General features: G+C 38.0%; 1 protein-coding gene across 4 annotated transcripts in view; it reads left to right on the top strand.

Annotated features, from left to right (window-relative positions):
- The first annotated feature begins 91 nt into the window (after positions 1–91).
- Positions 92–17,183, top strand: part of MED6 (mediator complex subunit 6) — a 30,634-nt gene continuing 13,542 nt past the window's right edge. Inside the window, exons 1-6 of one of the 4 annotated variants that reach the window (XM_045448158.1) lie at positions 92–218; positions 4,995–5,154; positions 6,418–6,509; positions 8,441–8,523; positions 8,880–8,988; positions 11,122–11,237. In XM_045448158.1, the coding sequence (XP_045304114.1) occupies positions 197–218; positions 4,995–5,154; positions 6,418–6,509; positions 8,441–8,523; positions 8,880–8,988; positions 11,122–11,237 (582 nt within the window). In that variant the 5' untranslated portion in view covers positions 92–196. Of the gene's footprint in view, positions 219–3,731; positions 3,912–4,994; positions 5,155–6,417; positions 6,510–8,440; positions 8,524–8,879; positions 8,989–11,121; positions 11,238–17,183 lie in introns of those variants that run through there. The other 3 variants (XM_045448159.1, XM_045448157.1, XM_045448160.1) reach the window with 3 other exon arrangements.

The raw sequence follows: 17,183 nt of genomic DNA, 5'->3' as shown, positions 1-17,183 counted from the left end.
GCCACCCCGGCCCCTCCCCTCTCTTCCCCAGCCCCGCCCCCTCCTCCCTGCCCTCCCCAGGCCGCTCTCCTGGCCGCGCAGTCTCCGCCTGGCGTTCCTCGCTGTCCCTGCAGTCAGCCTCGCGCCGCTTCCGTCGTCGGAGCTGTTACGTTTCTACTGCACGCCGGAAAGAGAACCGGCTAGCGCTTTTGGGATTATGGCGGCCGTGGATATCAGAGGTAACCGGCGCTGTTACCCTTTGTTTCCTGATTGGCTGGGAGCTGGTTTGGGGGTTTGTAGCTCGCGAGGGCAAGGTTCAGGTTCGTTTGTGGTAACTCTCAAGGTTCTGATCTGGCGAAATTCGTTTTCCCCAGCTTCTCAGCGGTCTCTTAGAAGCTTCAAAACGAAGGGGTTGGAAGCTCTGGGCTTTGCCCTCAGACCTACAGTGTTGTTGCAGACACGCTCTCCAACAAGACTGGGGCTGTTTTGTCCAGGTGAAGGGGTGGACTTTGGGCCGAGAGGTGGGATGACGTGAGTTGGTTCATCTCTTGGGACTGGGCGTGGGAGCTGCCTTGTTCCTGACACTGCGCCCCACGCGTCCCCGGGCATGAATCCCGAAGATTTTCTTTTTGAGTCTCTAATACCTGCCGTAGAACACACCACAATTACTGAGCTCAAGGATCGGTCCTTTTTCACACTGAACTGTAAAGGTGCTCAGGTATTTGTTGAATCAGTGAATATATACAGGGAGGCAACATCCCTTAATTGCTTTTTGATCTCCGTATAAATTAGGCTATACATTCTCCCCAGCACACGTACACACATCTTTTTCATTGAATTTGTAAAAAAGAAAGAAAGAAAGAAGCCTAGGAATTGTGCTCTGGAATTTCAAAGAGTGAAAATATAGCTTGAAGCGTGAGAATTTCATTCCAAACAGACCAGCTTCCCCCTTGGGAGGAGGTATCATGGAAGTTACTCTTCATGAGAATGAGAAAAATTTGAGAGTGAGAGAGTGTCCGTGAATATCTTTATTTTTTACTGTTGTGGTGGTGGTTCCCACAAAACTTCTTACACCTGTAAGAAACTCTCAATCTATATTTACTTCCGTTTGAAACGTTGTGTACTTTTCCTTTAAGGAAGTGGATTTTTGTACCTAGATGCAAACCCTCTTACCCCCAGCCAATTAAAGAAAAAGGGCTTTCCTCAAAAGATGTCTAACTGTAGGGGCGCCTGGGTGGCTCAGTCGGTTAAGCATCTGACTTCGGCTCAGGTCATGATCTCACGGTCCATGAGTTCGAGCCCGGCGTCAGGCTCTGTGCTGACAGCTCAGAGCCTGGAGTCTATTTCCGATTCTGTGTCTCCCTCTCTCTCTGACCCTCCCCTGTTCATGTTCTGTCTCTCTCTGTCTCAAAAATAAATAAACGTTAAAAAAAAAAAAGAAAAAAAAAAGATGTCTAACTGTAATATGTTCCTAATCGTTTTCACCTAGGGTTATTTTTGTTTGCATACACCTGATTTTTAAAGGGAAGTGCTTTCAGATTCCTTTTTCTATATTAACCAAATGGGGGTCTAGCACACTTAATAGAAATGTATTCTCATTTATAGTTACTCAGAATGTCCAGTGATCTTCAGCATTTCTGTACTGTGTTTTTATGTTTGTTTTTTTTTTTCATTGTGAGAGTTTCAAGTGCCTAATTTTATCACTTGCTAATAGAGAGCTGTAGTTAGGCTATATCAACATGTTCTCTTGCTGTTGAATAAAAAAGAGAAACATTTAGTCCCTCAGAGTTTTCAAATACTTACCTTTCACAATGTTTTACTTTTACTTAGATTTGTTAAGGTCATTACAAAGGCTTTAAGGTGGGAGAATGTCTGGTGTGTTAGAGGAACAGTAAGGTCAGAGTTTTCAAATACTTACCTTTCACAATGTTTTACTTAGATTTGTTAACGTCATTACAAAGGCTTTAAGGTGGGAGAATGTCTGGTGTGTTAGAGGAACAGTAAGGTCAGTATGCCTGAAGCAGAGAGAGAGGAGGTGAGAAGGAGATGAGGTCAGAAAGGTAATTGGTGGCTTGATCATATAGGTAGGGATCGTAGGCCATAGTCAAGCCTTTGGCTTTTCCAGTGAGTAAAACAGACCGCCACTGGGAGGTTTTCACCAAAGGGGATGATCATAATCTGACTTTCTTTTTTTAAAGGATCACTTTGACTGTTGAGAACAGTGTAGAAAGGTGAGGGTGGAATTAGGAAGACCAGTTGGGAATTCATTCCTGTAATACAAGGAAATGTCGAGGTAGCTGGGACTAGGGTGGTAACAGTGGAGGTGGTAGGAAGTGGTTGGAGTTTGTTTGACTTAGTAGTGTATTCTCTTAATGGCGGTGTGATCACAGGTAGTCCTCAAGTGGGACAGGTGATATTTTCTCAGCCACATATCACCCTCTTAATCTCAGTTAACCATTTTGTAAGTGAACGTCCTTGGATTCTGGAGTATATGTGAACCTGTGATGAGTAGAGTCACTTGTCCTTGGCCCTCAATCATAAATTAATTAACATTTGCTGACTATTTTAAATCTGGCCCTATGCAAGTTGTTGATGAGCAAGACATGGCCTCAGTCATCTAAAAAGTCAAATATAATGGGAACGTGTTTGTATTTCTGGGTTATGAGTATTAATAAAAGTGTAAAAATTTCTGTGAGAACATAGAGAAAGAAGCCATTATTTTTGTCTTGTGAAGTAGACAAAGGCTTTGGAGAGATACTGACATTTGAAATGAGTTCAACCTAGCGTGACTGTTTAAATGATATACTAACCTCACACCTTTTTGAAAATAAAAGGAGTCTCTATTTTTCAAAAAGGCATAAACTGGGGGGAGGGGAGGAAAGGTACAAACTAGACCAGCCTTGATTAAGCCAGAGATAAATTTGCTCATGATAATTTTAAAATAAATTGTTGGTACTGCCACCAACATCACCCTAATTAACATTTATTGGGTTATTACAATGTGCTAAGCATTTTATGTACACAATCTAGCATATGGATACTATGTAGTATCTATATAGTACCAACCTCTTTGAGTTCTGTGTGGTAAAGTGGTTAAAATAGTGCCCGGCACAAAGTCAGTGTTCAGAAGCGGTAAACAATATTCTTTGCATTTGTATTGGTCTCCTAAGCCATACTTGCCTGGTTTTTAGCTTTGATTAGTTTACCAAATGAGGAAAATATGACATAGGACTGCTGATCAGGATACATCTTAGTGAAGAAAATTATAGGGAAAATATACTGAACAGTCACTTGGAGCAGATGGCATTTATGATTCCTTCTGAATTCTGATTCCTTATTTAAACTTAATATATCCAAGCCAAATTCATTATCATTATTTTCCTAAATGAGTATTGGTTCCTAAGTTCTCTGACTTTATAATTGATGATTCAGGAAATTGTCTGTTTTCTCCCCTAAGAATGTCTATTTGTCCTTATTTTCCCATGCATAGCCATTGCCTTCCACCAGTCTTCATTATCTCATGCCCATATTTATTGACTCTCCATAATCGTTGATAGGTAGAATCTCTAATTACACATTTGTTTCTGCAAATTACTCTTCTACCTATGCTGAAATGATCTGTAATAATTTAACAGTTTATTGTCAGTAACCTATTATGACATCCTACAGATATAGTTCCATTATGTGAGAAACCTATAATTGTCCATCTACAAATGCTTTTGTTAATAATCATTCCTAAAGAAATAAGAAAGAAATGTGTAAGAAAGTTGCTTTAAAGAAAACTACTTTAATAACTGGATTGTAGTGTTTAAAGCTGAGAATAATGATTATCCTTAGTTGCTTTTCATTAAAAAAATCTTTTGCTGAAAATGTTATTTCCTGGCCTGATATTTGGTTATGGCATGATGTAGTTATGATGAACCATCTTAATGGTCAGTACTGATTATTTGGGCATTGATGTACTTCATCTGTTTGCTTTTTCCTTGGTTTTGCAACACAGCACATTTTACCTTTATGTAATTACTTTTTCTCATTTTACTCATTTCCTTCAGAACCGCTTATTGCCTTGGTTAGGTCTTTTTTTTTCAGAGGTGCCAGAAGCAATTACCATTTAGAGAGGTTGAAGTTTTCAGTTCTTCCCTTTTTTAACCAGTAATAAATAGGCATTTTGATGTTCAGACTTACTCTTAATGGGATTTAGTATGATCAATGATATGGAACATTATTGCAATCAATAGCCAATAAAGGCTCAGTAGTTAAAGCTATCTAGTTCTGTTTACCATGTCTTGTTTTTCTTTTTGCATTTTGAAAAATTAAAGAGTTAATTCTATTCCAAAATATGAAATTGTATGTAATTAAGGGCATTCTACTTCTCATTAGCTTCATAACTTTTACATTCATTATCTCCTCTGTAATAATAGCTTCCTAACTTATTTCTCTGTCCCTAATTGGTGAGATCTCAAACTGGTGGCTGTGGGTGTGTTTTCTTTGGGATGCATGTTGTCTGACAATTTTTGAACAAAACTCAGGATTTCCAATTTTTTGAGACTTTTCTACATTTTATATCCTATCATTTCACATAATCAAATTATTCTCTAACCACTTACCTCTATATTGGTCTATCTTCGTATGTGCATTCTCTCTGCTTGGAATTACTTTGTCCCCCCCTCCTCCCCCCCCCGCCTTTTTTTGTCCTAGATGAACCTCTGTTTATTCTTTAACATGTAGTGCTAAAACCCACCTCCTCCTCACCCAGTGAAAAATCATTACTGTTCCCTCAGACAAAGTATTCTTCCTCCACCATGCTCTGATAACACATTTATTCATATCTTTATTTTAGCGCTTATCATGTCACCTTGTTATTGCTTTCTTGAACACTTACCTCTTCTGTGAAAGTGTATAGGTTAGGATCCTTGTCATCCTTATATTCATAATGCTTCCTGCATTAGATGCATAATAAATGTTGGATTGGCTATTTTACTTTCTCTCATCCTTTATCATTTTGTTTCCTATAGATAATCTGCTGGGAATCTCTTGGGTTGACAGTTCCTGGATCCCCATTTTGAACAGTGGAAGTGTCCTGGATTACTTTTCAGAAAGAAGTAATCCTTTCTACGACAGGACATGTAATAATGAAGTGGTCAAAATGCAGAGGCTTACATTAGAACACTTAAAGTAAGTTACTGTAAGAAGATAGCATTGTTGCCAGTTAGAGATTTTGAAATGAATGGTTCTTTCAAGCCATGGATAGTGAAGTACAGAGTAGAAGTTTGGGAAGAACTGGAGTTTTGTTTGGGTTTGTACAAATTTGACATGCAAAAGAATGATCAGTAATCACTTGTAACCTAGGAAGTCTTTTCTGTATGATTTCATATATTACTGTCTAGTAAAATATAGCTATTAGGTTTAGATGCAGATCTAATTAATGATTTTAGCAATGCAACTGTTATCCTCAACCAGGTGACCATACTTACTGTCTTTTTTTTTTTTAATGTATAATTTTGAAAGAGAGAGAGGGAGGGGCAGAGAGAGAGAGGGAGATAGAATCTAAAGCAGACTCCAAGCCCTGAGCTGTCAGCACAGAGCCCGACGCAGGGCTCGAGCCCATGAACCGCGAAATCATGACCTGAGCTGAAGTCAGACGCTTAACCGACTAAGCCACCCAGGGGCCCCTTACCGTCTCTTTTACATGGAATGTAATGTCTTAAACTATAGTCCGCTTTATAGTAGATTTTTCTTTGTATGACAAATAAAATTTTTGCTTGACAATTGCAAAGTATTTCTTCAGAGTTAGGATGCTAAATAATTAAGAATTATTACAAAAGTTTCTGAAACAGCTGTGTATATAGTTTTTAATCTATCATTAAACATCAGAGAGGATTCATGAAATTAAATTTCTGTGGTATTTTAAATGACTTTTGTTATGAGGCAAATATTTACAGCTATTAGGACAACTTGTTGCTTTTAAACAATCTGGCAGGTTAAAAAAATGTGTTGGAAGGATAAGGTTTTTGATGTTTTCTAGTTGAGTAGAATATAGAGTTGAAATATATAGTCAAGACATGTATAGTCTTCATGTACTATATATTTTTAGATTTTACATATATTTATGTATCTCAGGAAGCATCACACTATTTTAGTTGCAGCTTTTTGAAATGTACACTCTTCAGTGTACTTTTATGACTGAATATGCTCAGATTTAAGTTTATTATGAATTTTTACAGAGAAACTTTGTTGTTTAAAAATCAAATCTTACTTTATATCCCACCTATCTGGGAAAATAGCCAGTTTTATTGGACAGCCAGTTTTTAATATCAAACATAGGCAGTTTTAATCCAATTTATAATGTTGCTGTATTTTTATATAATAATCTGAACGTTCTACACAGTTGTTTTTTGGGCATTCATAGATCTCTGGGTGTCTGTGTTCTGTTTTCAGTCAAATGGTTGGAGTGGAATACATCCTTCTACACGCTCAAGAGCCCATTCTTTTTATCATTCGGAAGCAACAGCGGCAGTCCCCTACCCAAGGTAAAAATGTGTAGACTTCAGGCATAATTTTCTTCTTAAAATGCCATGGCTTACTTAACTTTCTGAGCCACATGTTCTTATCTTTTTGGATTGGGGTCTGTTTGGGGGATCCCCAAGACCATATGCATGTTCAGTGCCTTGCTAAGAGGAGTCAGCAGACTCAGCATCTAGGTATGTTAGTTATAATCAAGATTTGTTATGGCAATGCAGTAAGGATCCACCGACAGATGAATAAGGGAAAAAGCCATATCAAGTGGGATCTGTGGGAATCCACGTGTAAGCTTCCGTTGCTTTCCCTCCTGCGAGGGGCCTCACCAAGTGCATCCTCCCTCCAGCAGCCCCCACGCACATGTGTAACATGTCTGCTCAGGGAAGACCTTTTGATACTCAATTTCTTTTGAAGGCTAATCATGTGGACCTCCTCCCCCTGCCAAAATTCCAGCTTCTCAGAAGGAAATGAGGTTTCCATTGTAACCATGTTGTTACAGACAGATTGTCTAGGCACTGTAGTATAGCAGGCATAAATTTACCACTTAGGAAATATTTCAAAAGCCAAGTTCCACTAGTCATATGCTTGGATATCAGGAGTCTTCTAGCATGCCCAAGGACAACTCTGTAAGCACTAACAAAGCAACTTGCTATGTTGCAGCCACCTCTTCTGTGAGTATAGTTGTTGGGAACCTCTGGTGCCCTAAGTAATTTCTCATCTCAGTTTACTGAGTCTAATTCTGTTACAAATTGATAGAGGATCAACTGAAAATCCTCGTTGACCTATTCAACCAAAATTCTTACCTGGCTTCTATTACTAAACATAAACTTGCTCTAGAAATCATACTGAAGGGTGTAGAATTCAGATTTGACTTTGAATCAAAGAGCTAGTCACCTATTCCAGGCATGACCAGTTATATCTCCTCATTAGATAACCTTTTCAAGACATTTAGGAAAAACCTGCACCCTGGTATTGGTTCTTGAGCAAAGAATGACTTGCTAAAGAAGTTGTGGTTCCAGAGTCAAGAATCCAAATGTAATTTCAAAATCAATGATCTAGAGCCCCTTCCCCAAGGAAAAAACCTTAGACAAAGGCAAGACCAGGAACAAGATTTCCATGATGAGAGAGTTCAAGGTATGGAAGCGACAGAGGTGGTACCAGCTTCACTAGCAGCTGTTTTTTCTTTAGGACCCAGGAATGGGGCACAGTGGCAAGTTTAAAAAAAAAAAAATTTTTTTTTTGTTGTTTGTTTATTTTTGAGAGATAGAACACAAGTGAGGGAGGGACAGAGGGAGAGGGAGACACAGAGTCCGAAGCAGGCTCCAGGCTCTGAGCTGTTGGCCCAGAGCCTGACGTGGGGCTCGAACTCACGAGCAGTGAGATCATGACCTGAACCAAAGTCAGACACTTAACCAACTAAGCCATCCAGGCGTCCCTGCAGTGGCAAGTTTAGTGCATCTGATATCTTCACCCTGGGCCCTAAATCTCTCACTCTAAGGTCTTATTCTCCATAGTGTAGTTGAGTGATAGCAGCATTCGATCACTTGGGAACTTATTAAAAATGCACTATCCCTACTGAATAAGAATCTGACTTTCACAAGATGCTCAGGTGATTCAGAGGCACGTTCAAGTTTGAGAAGCACTGCTCTAGTTTGCAAACCTTTTCTGCTACGGTCCAGAGAGTAAATATTTTAGGCTTTGAGGGCCTCGTGGAGTCTGTAACAGCTACTCAACCAGTGTCAGAGTAGCCTTAGATAATATAAATGAATGAGTATGGCTGTTTTCCAGTATAAATTTATTTACAAAAATGGGAATTGCCAAACCATGCCTTAAGCTTTAATATGGAAAAATAGCAAATTTTAGCTGTTCTTTTTATGAAAATCTATTTAGCAGTTTGTATGCATAGCTGTATTCATGAATGTTTTTATTTTCACTGCTTTAGTTATCCCACTGGCTGATTACTATATCATTGCTGGAGTGATCTATCAGGCACCAGACTTGGGGTCAGTTATAAACTCTAGGGTGGTAAGTATCTTCACATTCTTGAAACACTAAACAAAACTTTTAATCAAGCTATATTTAATCAAAACTTTTAATCAATCACCTTTTAATCAAGTATCCAGGAATCCAACAGAAGCTTCTCCTTCTCTTTCTCGTGTAGGTTGGTATGAAGGGTTGACTATTAGAATATCTTGAACATTGGTTACTATGGGCCAAGTCCGTGTTAAAAGTATATATCACAGCCCAGCTCTATAGTGATTCAGGTTCTGGAAAAACCCCAGAAAATTACTATCTTTGCATATGTAATATTTTGTGGGTGTTTACTTTGGAGATTTTAGTTGATCTAATGAGAAATTCAGAATTTGTTTTCTTTTTACAAGCTCACTGCAGTGCATGGCATTCAGTCAGCTTTTGATGAAGCTATGTCCTACTGTCGATATCATCCTTCCAAAGGTTATTGGTGGCACTTCAAAGATCATGAAGAACAAGGTGGGTAGAATACCTGGACCTCCTAAGAACTCTTTTTGGTGTTTTGAGAATGAAGCTGTTTTCTTTAGGAAAATAGCTATTGATTTCTAGGTGTGTTTTACATAGGAAGACTTCATAGGATGATGGCATTGTCCTAGCTATGATTCCTGTAACTGGATGTGGTAATAATAGCTTTCCCATAGGAACAGATGTAAATTTTAATCTGTAGGTAACTGGTAATCTTTTATAAATTGATTCAAGGTTTTAAAATATTTGGAACATATAGAGGATAATCAGTGTTTGGAATGAATCATGATGATGTATCCTGCTTACCTAACTGTTGAGTCATCTTGAAATCTGGAACCTAAATATCCCCAGTCTTCAAAGTAGGGGAGATGCTTTTATAGCCCTATTTCCAGATGGCCAGTCTGTTTAATGATCTTTGCATGTTACTACCTACCCAGGTCCCCTAGTTTCCATAGCTGCTAATCTGCTACTTGTTCTGCACCGTATTTTACGATAAAAGTACTCCTGGAAATGTGTCTATGGCAATATACCTATACTCGAAATTTCCTTCTCTGAGAAGTAGCAACTCAAAATAAGTTATTGAGGGAAAAGTAGCTTTTAAATAGAATTCAGCCTTTAAATGGAGCAAATGGTCTTTCAGATACAGTTGTATTTATTCTTTTTTTTTTTCTTCAATATGTGAAATTTATTGTCAAATTGGTTTCCGTCAGTTGTATTTATTCTTTTTTTTTTTTTTTTTAATGTTTATTTTTGAGACAGAGAGAGACAGAGCATGAATGGGGGAGGGGCAGAGAGAGAGGGAGACACAGAATCGGAAGCAGGCTCCAGGCTCTGAGCCATCAGCCCAGAGCCTGATGCGGGGCTTGAACTCACGGACTGTGAGATCGTGACCTGAGCTGAAGTCGGACGCTCAACCGACTGAGCCACCCAGGCGCCCCAGTTGTATTTATTCTTAATAGTAGGTGCAGGTGGCAACATTTGACATAGGAAAGTTTCTCCCCAGAGCTGTTTGCCCCTGTTATAATGGAATGTTTGCAATAAAACTTATCTGGAACTCTTCATTGAGAGACAGTGCCTCAATACACTTAACCTTCTGATGAAGTTCCACACATGTTTGATTTCAGAAATTCTCTTGCAGGTTCTTTTCTTTCTTTCTTCATGATCTGCTGTTGTTTGGTTTGTCCTGTCCCCTGCCCTTCCCAGTGAATTACAGTCTTTATAATTGAGTATGGTAACTTGAGTTTGTGAATGTTGCATTTCCATTTGTAGCTATTAGGTATAGTGGAAGACCATTTTAATATACTTAAAATATACACAAGATAATTTCAAATTAATACTCTGGATTGTGAGTTAGGTAATTATGGAAAACTTTAGCCTTAAAATTCTCTTTCTTTTTTTTAACATTAATTTTGAGAGAGAGAAACAGAGTGTAAGCAGGGTAGGGACAGAGAGAGGGAGACACAGAATCCAAAGCAGGCTCCAGGCTCTGAGCTGTCAGCACAGAGCCCAACGTGGGGCTTGAACTCACGAACTGTGAGATCATGACCTGAGCCAAAGTCAGGCACTTAACCGACTGAGCCACCCAGGCGCCCCAGCCTTAAAATTCTTAATATCTATGTATGCTTACATACCAAAACTGAAGTATCTTTAAAAGAATCAGCCTTTCATTTTTTTATTTTTATTTTTATTTTTATTTTTTTTTAAGATTTTTTGAAGTTTGTTTAATTATTTTGAGAGAGAGAGCAGGAGAGGGGCAGAGAGAGAAGGAGAGAGAGAATCCCAAGCAGGCTCTGTGCTCTTAGCACAGAGCCCAATGTGGGGCTTGAATTCACAAACCATGATATCACGACCTGAGCCGAAAATGAGTCAGATGCTTAACCCACTGACCCACCTAGGTGCCGAGGAGTCAGCATTTTAAATGTTAAAATGTTAACTTCATTTAAGAGGGAGAGTTAGAACACTTGTTTTTATATGTTGTGTTTAATTTATTTGGTGGGATGGTCTTTGGAATAGCAGTCATTAAAAATAATGATAATTTGAGTATATTCATGGTGGACAAAGGTATATAAAATGTAAGACACCAAACTAATTAGGCAGTGTTTTGATTTGGATTTCATATTTTAATAGATAAAGTCAAACCTAAAGCCAAAAGGAAAGAGGAACCAAGCTCTATTTTTCAGAGACAACGTGTGGATGCTTTGCTCCTGGACCTTAGGCAGAAATTTCCACCCAAATTTGTGCAGGTAATGAGAATGCATGTGGTTAATGTTGATTTGACACTTTTTCCTGGAATATTTATTTTTAATTGAGAACTGTTTCAGACGTGACCTAAAAAGACTGACTTTCCTCATTAATTAAAAAATGGTCTCTTGGCGAAAAATCGTATCTGAATCAAAGGAAAGGTTTTCAAAGACTTAATGGAAGAAGTAGGTAAAGGGATTGTAATTAACACTGTTCTGTGCCTTTAAGTTTATTTTCTCTTTGAATCCTCACAAACTAAGGACTGCGTATGCACAATGTTCTCGTTCAAAGGTTGCTGAAAGTGTCATAGATGGTAACTAAACTAGAATCTGAAACATGTTGTTTTTACTCTGTCTGCTGCCTTTCAGCCTGATGTGGTAGCTATCTAAGTCCTTAAATGATAGATTAGTTAAAACTTTTGTAATAAAAAGAACATTTGAGGTAGAGTGTTTGGCATAATAAATGGAGGAAGCAGGAGTAGTAATAAATAGAGTTACATCATAATGGTGATTTAGTTATGTGAATTCCATTGTTATTTTGGGTGGTTTTGACAGCAATAGCAAAGTGAGCTTTTGAAGTGAGGTAGGTATGTGAACATGTTATTCTCCTGGTTAGTCTTAGTTCATACAGGTAGTTTACCAGGGCTGTGTGTACACATGGTTGGGGGACTAAGATTTTCAGGTGCGTTTTAGATTAAATGAGATTTTTCACACTTTGAGATAACTTTAAAACAGGCCTCCTGTTCCCCTGTCCCTGACCCTCCTTGTGTGAGAGGAGTGCGCTGTTGGAATGGTAATGTGATGAAGGGAGCAGAAGACAGAGTGGAAAGCAGCGCAGGAAATCTTGCGAATTGTATTTAGAGATAAATTGTGTCTTTCGAATAAATAAACAAATGTATTGTAGTGTCTGTAGGAATCTGAGTACCCATGACAGTGTAGATGAGGTGTCGTTGACCATTCATTCAGTGAGTACATAGTATTTATGAGGGAGGCTGGGTGGGGGAAGAACACCTAGACATGCACAGAACAGCAGCCGTTAGGCACATGTGACTACCAAGCATGTGAAACATGGCTTGTCTAAGGTGCGCTGTGATGGAAGTGTAAAATACATACTGGGCTCAAAGACTTAGGAAGAAAAAGTAAAATATCTTAATAATTTTAAAATACTGATTATATGTTGAAAAAATGCTATTTTAGATATATTTGGTTAAAAAATAAAATTTATCAGTTTCTGTTTGAAAATGTAACTACCAACTTACATTTGTGGCTCACATATTTCTTTTGGATAATGCTGATCTAGAAAATGGGGATAGAACACACAAAACCAGAAACATGAAAGAGTATTAATGGACACACTAATGGCTATATTAATTCATGGACAGATTTCTCAGAAACCAGAAATCCTTAGTTAGTTCTTCTTTTTCTAGTTCCTTGAGCTGTAAACTTAAGATTGCTTATTTGAGAACTTTCTTTCCTTTTTTTAAAAATTTTAAAATCTTTAAAATTTTTCTTTAAAAAAAATTTCTTTTAAGTTTATTTTTATTTTGAGACAGAGTGTGCAAGAGCAGGGGAGCAAGAGGGGCAGAGAGAGAGAGGGAGAGAGAATCCCAAGCAGCCTCTGTGTTATCGGCACAGAGCCCAATGTGGGGCTTGAACTTGTGAACCGTGAGATCATGACCTGAGCTGAAACCAAGAGTCAGTCAGATGCTTAACAGACTGAGCCACCCAGGCACCCCTCTTCTTTTTTAATGTAGGCATTTATTACTATAAATGTTACTGTTAGTACTGCTTTTGCTGCATCCCATAAGTTTTGGTATGTTGTGTTTTCATTTTTATTTCTTTCCAGATTTGATTTCCTTTTTGATTTCTTCTGTGACCCCTAAGTTGTTCAGGAGTATGTTGTTTAATTTTCACATATAAGTTAGCAAATGCAAAGAAATTGAAAAGGAAAATGAAACTAAGAGTTGTTTTGAAAAGACAAAACTGACAGACTTTTAACTAGAGTAATAAGAGGAGACTCAAATAAAATTAGAAATGAAAGAGGAGATAGAAACAAAAGGATCATAAGAGACTGTATAAACAATTACATGCCAACAAATTAGAAAAACCTAAAAAAAAAAAAAAAGAAAAAAATTGGAAAACCTGTAAGAAATTCCTAGAAACGTACAACCTCCCAAGACTAAGTCATGAAGAAACATAAAATCTCAACAAACCAAAAGTAAGTAAGGAGATTAAATTAGTTCTCACAAACCTCTCCACAAAGAAAAGCCTGGGACCAGATGACTTCACTGGTGAATTCTACCAAACATTTAAAGGGAGTTAATACCAGTCCTCTGACTCTTTCAAAACTTGCAAGAGGAAGGGAACATTTTCAAATTCATTTTATGAGGACAGCATTAATCTGATACCAAAGGCAGACAAAGACACTACAAGAAAAGAAAACTACAGTTCAATATCCATGATGAACACAGATGCAAAAATCCTCAATGAAATACTAGCAAACTGAATTTAACAGCACCTTAAGAGAATCCTACACCATGGATCAAGTGGGATTTATTATCCCTGAGATGTAAGGATGGTTCAACATACTGAAATGAATCTTGTGATATACTGCATTATCAGAACAAAGGTTAAAAATCACATGATCATCTCGACAGATGCAGAAAAGGCATGTGACAAAATTCAGCACCCTTTTATGATAAAAAAAATTTCAAGAAAATGGATATAAAAGGAATGTACCTCAACGTAATAAAGGCCATATGTGATAAACCCACAGCCCACATACTCAATGGTGAAAAACAGTTTTTCCTTGAAGATCAGAAACAAGACAAGGATACCCACTCTCCACAGTACTGAAAGTTCTAGCCAGGGAAATTAAGCAAGAAAAAGAAGTAAAAGGCATTCAAGTAGGAAAAGAAGTAAAATTGTCTTTATACATGATCCCTGACAGATCTTATACATAACAATTCTAAAGATTCCCCTAAAAAGCGGTTAGAACTAATCAACGAATTCAGTACAGTTGCAAGATGCAAAATGAACACTCAATTGGTTGAATTTCTGTACACTAACAACAAGCTATCTGAGGAAGATTAAGAAAACAACCCCATTTATAATAACATTAAAAAATACATGGTAATAAACTTTTTGTTTTCAGCTTTATTGAGATGTAACTAGTGTTTACCATTGTGTAAGTTTAAGGTATACAGTGTGTTGATTTGGTACACTTCTGTATTACAAAGTGACTTACCATAGCATTAGCTAACACTTCCATCATGTCACATAACTACCTTTTCTTTTTTTGTGGTGACATCATTCAGGATTCACTCTTACCAACTTTTAAATGTATAATACAGTATTAACTATAACCACTGTGCTATACATCGGATCCCTAGAACTTATCAGTGGAGATTTGTACCCATTGACCAACATACTCCTCTTCTCCTGCCAACGCTCTCTCAAGCCACTGATAACCATCCTTTACTCTGTATGAATTTGACCTTTTTATTTTTTTATTTATTAAAAAAAATTTTTTTAATCTTTATTTTTGAGAGAGAGAGAGAAAGAGAGAGAGAGAGAGAAAGACAGTGCAAGTGGGGAAGAAACAGAGAGAGATAGGGAGACAGTATCTGAAGCAGGCTTCAGGCTCTGAGCCGTCAGCACAGAGCCCAACGTGGGGCTCAAATTCATGAACCGGGAGTTCATGGCCTGAGCTGAAGTCAGATGCTTAACCGACTGAGCCACCCAGGCACCCCCGAATTTGGCCTTTTTAGATTTCATTTATATGTGAAAGTATTTCACATTCTCTTTCTGGTTTATTTCCCTTAGCATAATGCCTTCAAGGTTCATCTTTTTTTCTGCAAATGGCAGCATTTCCTGCTTTCTGGTGGCTGGAAAAGACTCAATTTCATACCACATTTTCTTTATTCATCTTTTGATTATAGGTTGTTTCTATATCTTGGCTATTGTGAGTAATGCTGCAGTGAACATGGGAATGCAGATGTGTCTTCAGTATCCTGTTTTCATTTTCTTTGGATATATCCTCCTAAGTGGGCTTGCTGGATCATTTGGTATTTCTATTTTTAATTTTTTAAGGGACCCTCTGTACTGTTTCCTTCCATACTGTTTGTACCAGTTTACATTCCTGCCAACAGGGTACAAGTGTTCCCTCTTCTCCACATCTTCACCAGCACTTGTAATCTGTTGTCTTTTTGATGATAGTCATTCTAATAGGTGCAAAGGGATATCTCATTGTGGTTTTGATTTGCATTTCTCTGATGATTAGAATGTTGAGCACCTTTTAATGTACTTGTTAGCCAGTTGTATGGCTTCTTTGGAAAAATATTTATTCAGTTCTTCTGCCCATTTTTTAATTGGGTGGTTTGGTGTTTTTGTTTCGTTGTTTTGCTTTTGAGCTGTAGGAGTTCTTCATATGTTTTGGATCATAACCCCTTACCAGATATGTGATTTGCAAATATTTTCTCCTGTTCTGTAGGTTGCCTTTTCATTTTGTTGATAGTTTCCTTTGCTGTGCAGCTTTTTCGTTTGATGGAGTCCCACTTGTTTATTTTTGTTTTTGATGTGTTTGCTTTTGGTGTCAAAACCAAAAAGTTATCTCCAAGACAGATGTCATGGAGCTTATGGCCTGTGTTTTCTTCTAGATATTTATGGTTTCAGGTCTCATGATTTCAGTCCATTTTGAGCTAATCTTTATGTATGGTATAAGACAGTGGTCTACTTTTGGGGTGCCTGGGTGGCTCAGTCGGTTAAGCATCTGACTTCGGCTCAGGTCATGATCTCGTGGTCCGTGAGTTTGAGCCCCGCATCAGGCTCTGTACTGACAGCTCAGAGCCTGGAGCCTGTTTAAGATTCTGTATCTCCCTCTCTCTCTGACCCTCCCCCGTTCATGCTCTGTCTCTCTCTGTCTCAAAAATAAATAAACGTTAAAAAAATTTTACAAAAAAGATAGTGGTCTACTTTTATTCTTTTGCATGTGGCTGTCCAGTTTTCCTAACACTGTTATTGAAGAGACTGTCCTTTCCCCATTGTGTATTCCTGGTCCTTTGTTGTTAATTAATTGACCATATATTTATGGGTTTATCTCTGGACTCTCTGTTATGTTCCATTGATGTATGTGGCTTTTTATGCCAATATCACACTGCTTTGATTAACCACAGCTTTGTAGCATAGTTTGAGCAGGAAGCATTCCCATGTTTGTCGCGGCATTGTGCACAGTTGCCAAGGTAGGGAAATAACCCACATGGCCAACAACAGATAAATGGATAAAGAAACTGTGGTATATACGTGTAGCGGAATATTATTCAGCCTTTAAAAAGAAGGAAATTGTACCATTTGCAGCATCATGGGTGGACCTGTTAGACACTATGCTAAGTAAAATAAGTCAGTTGCAGAAAGATGAGTACTATATGATTCCCTTATATGAGGTGTCTAAAGTAGTCAGACTTACAGATGCAGAAAATATGGTGGTTGCCATAGGGCAGAGGAAGGGGGGAAATAGGGAGTTGTTAAATGAATATGAAGTTACGATTATACAAGATGAATAAGTTCTGGAGGTCTGCTGTACCACATAGTGCCTGTAGGTAACCATATGGTGTTGCACACTTAAAAACTTGGTAAGAAGGTAGATGTCTTGTTGAGTGTTCTTAGCACACGAATAAAACCCAAAACCAAAGAAATATAAGGAATCTTTTGGAAAGCGATGGATGTGTTTACCTTGACTGTGGTGGTGGTATCCCAGGTGTATGTGTATGTCCAAACTCATCAAATTGTATACATTAAATATTACCCTATGTGATTGTGGTGGGGAAGAGTAATGGAATACAAGATGTAAAAGATGGTTAGCGTTAGATTGAGGATTTTGTATGCCGGACAAAGGAATTTATGGTTCATTTTATGGTCCAGTATTTATTTGCTATTTTAAACATTAAGTTA

The sequence above is a fragment of the Leopardus geoffroyi genome, chromosome B3 (assembly GCF_018350155.1).
Source record: "Leopardus geoffroyi isolate Oge1 chromosome B3, O.geoffroyi_Oge1_pat1.0, whole genome shotgun sequence".
Taxonomy (NCBI): Eukaryota; Metazoa; Chordata; class Mammalia; order Carnivora; family Felidae; genus Leopardus; species Leopardus geoffroyi.
This window is presented reverse-complemented; position numbering and strand designations above follow the sequence as displayed.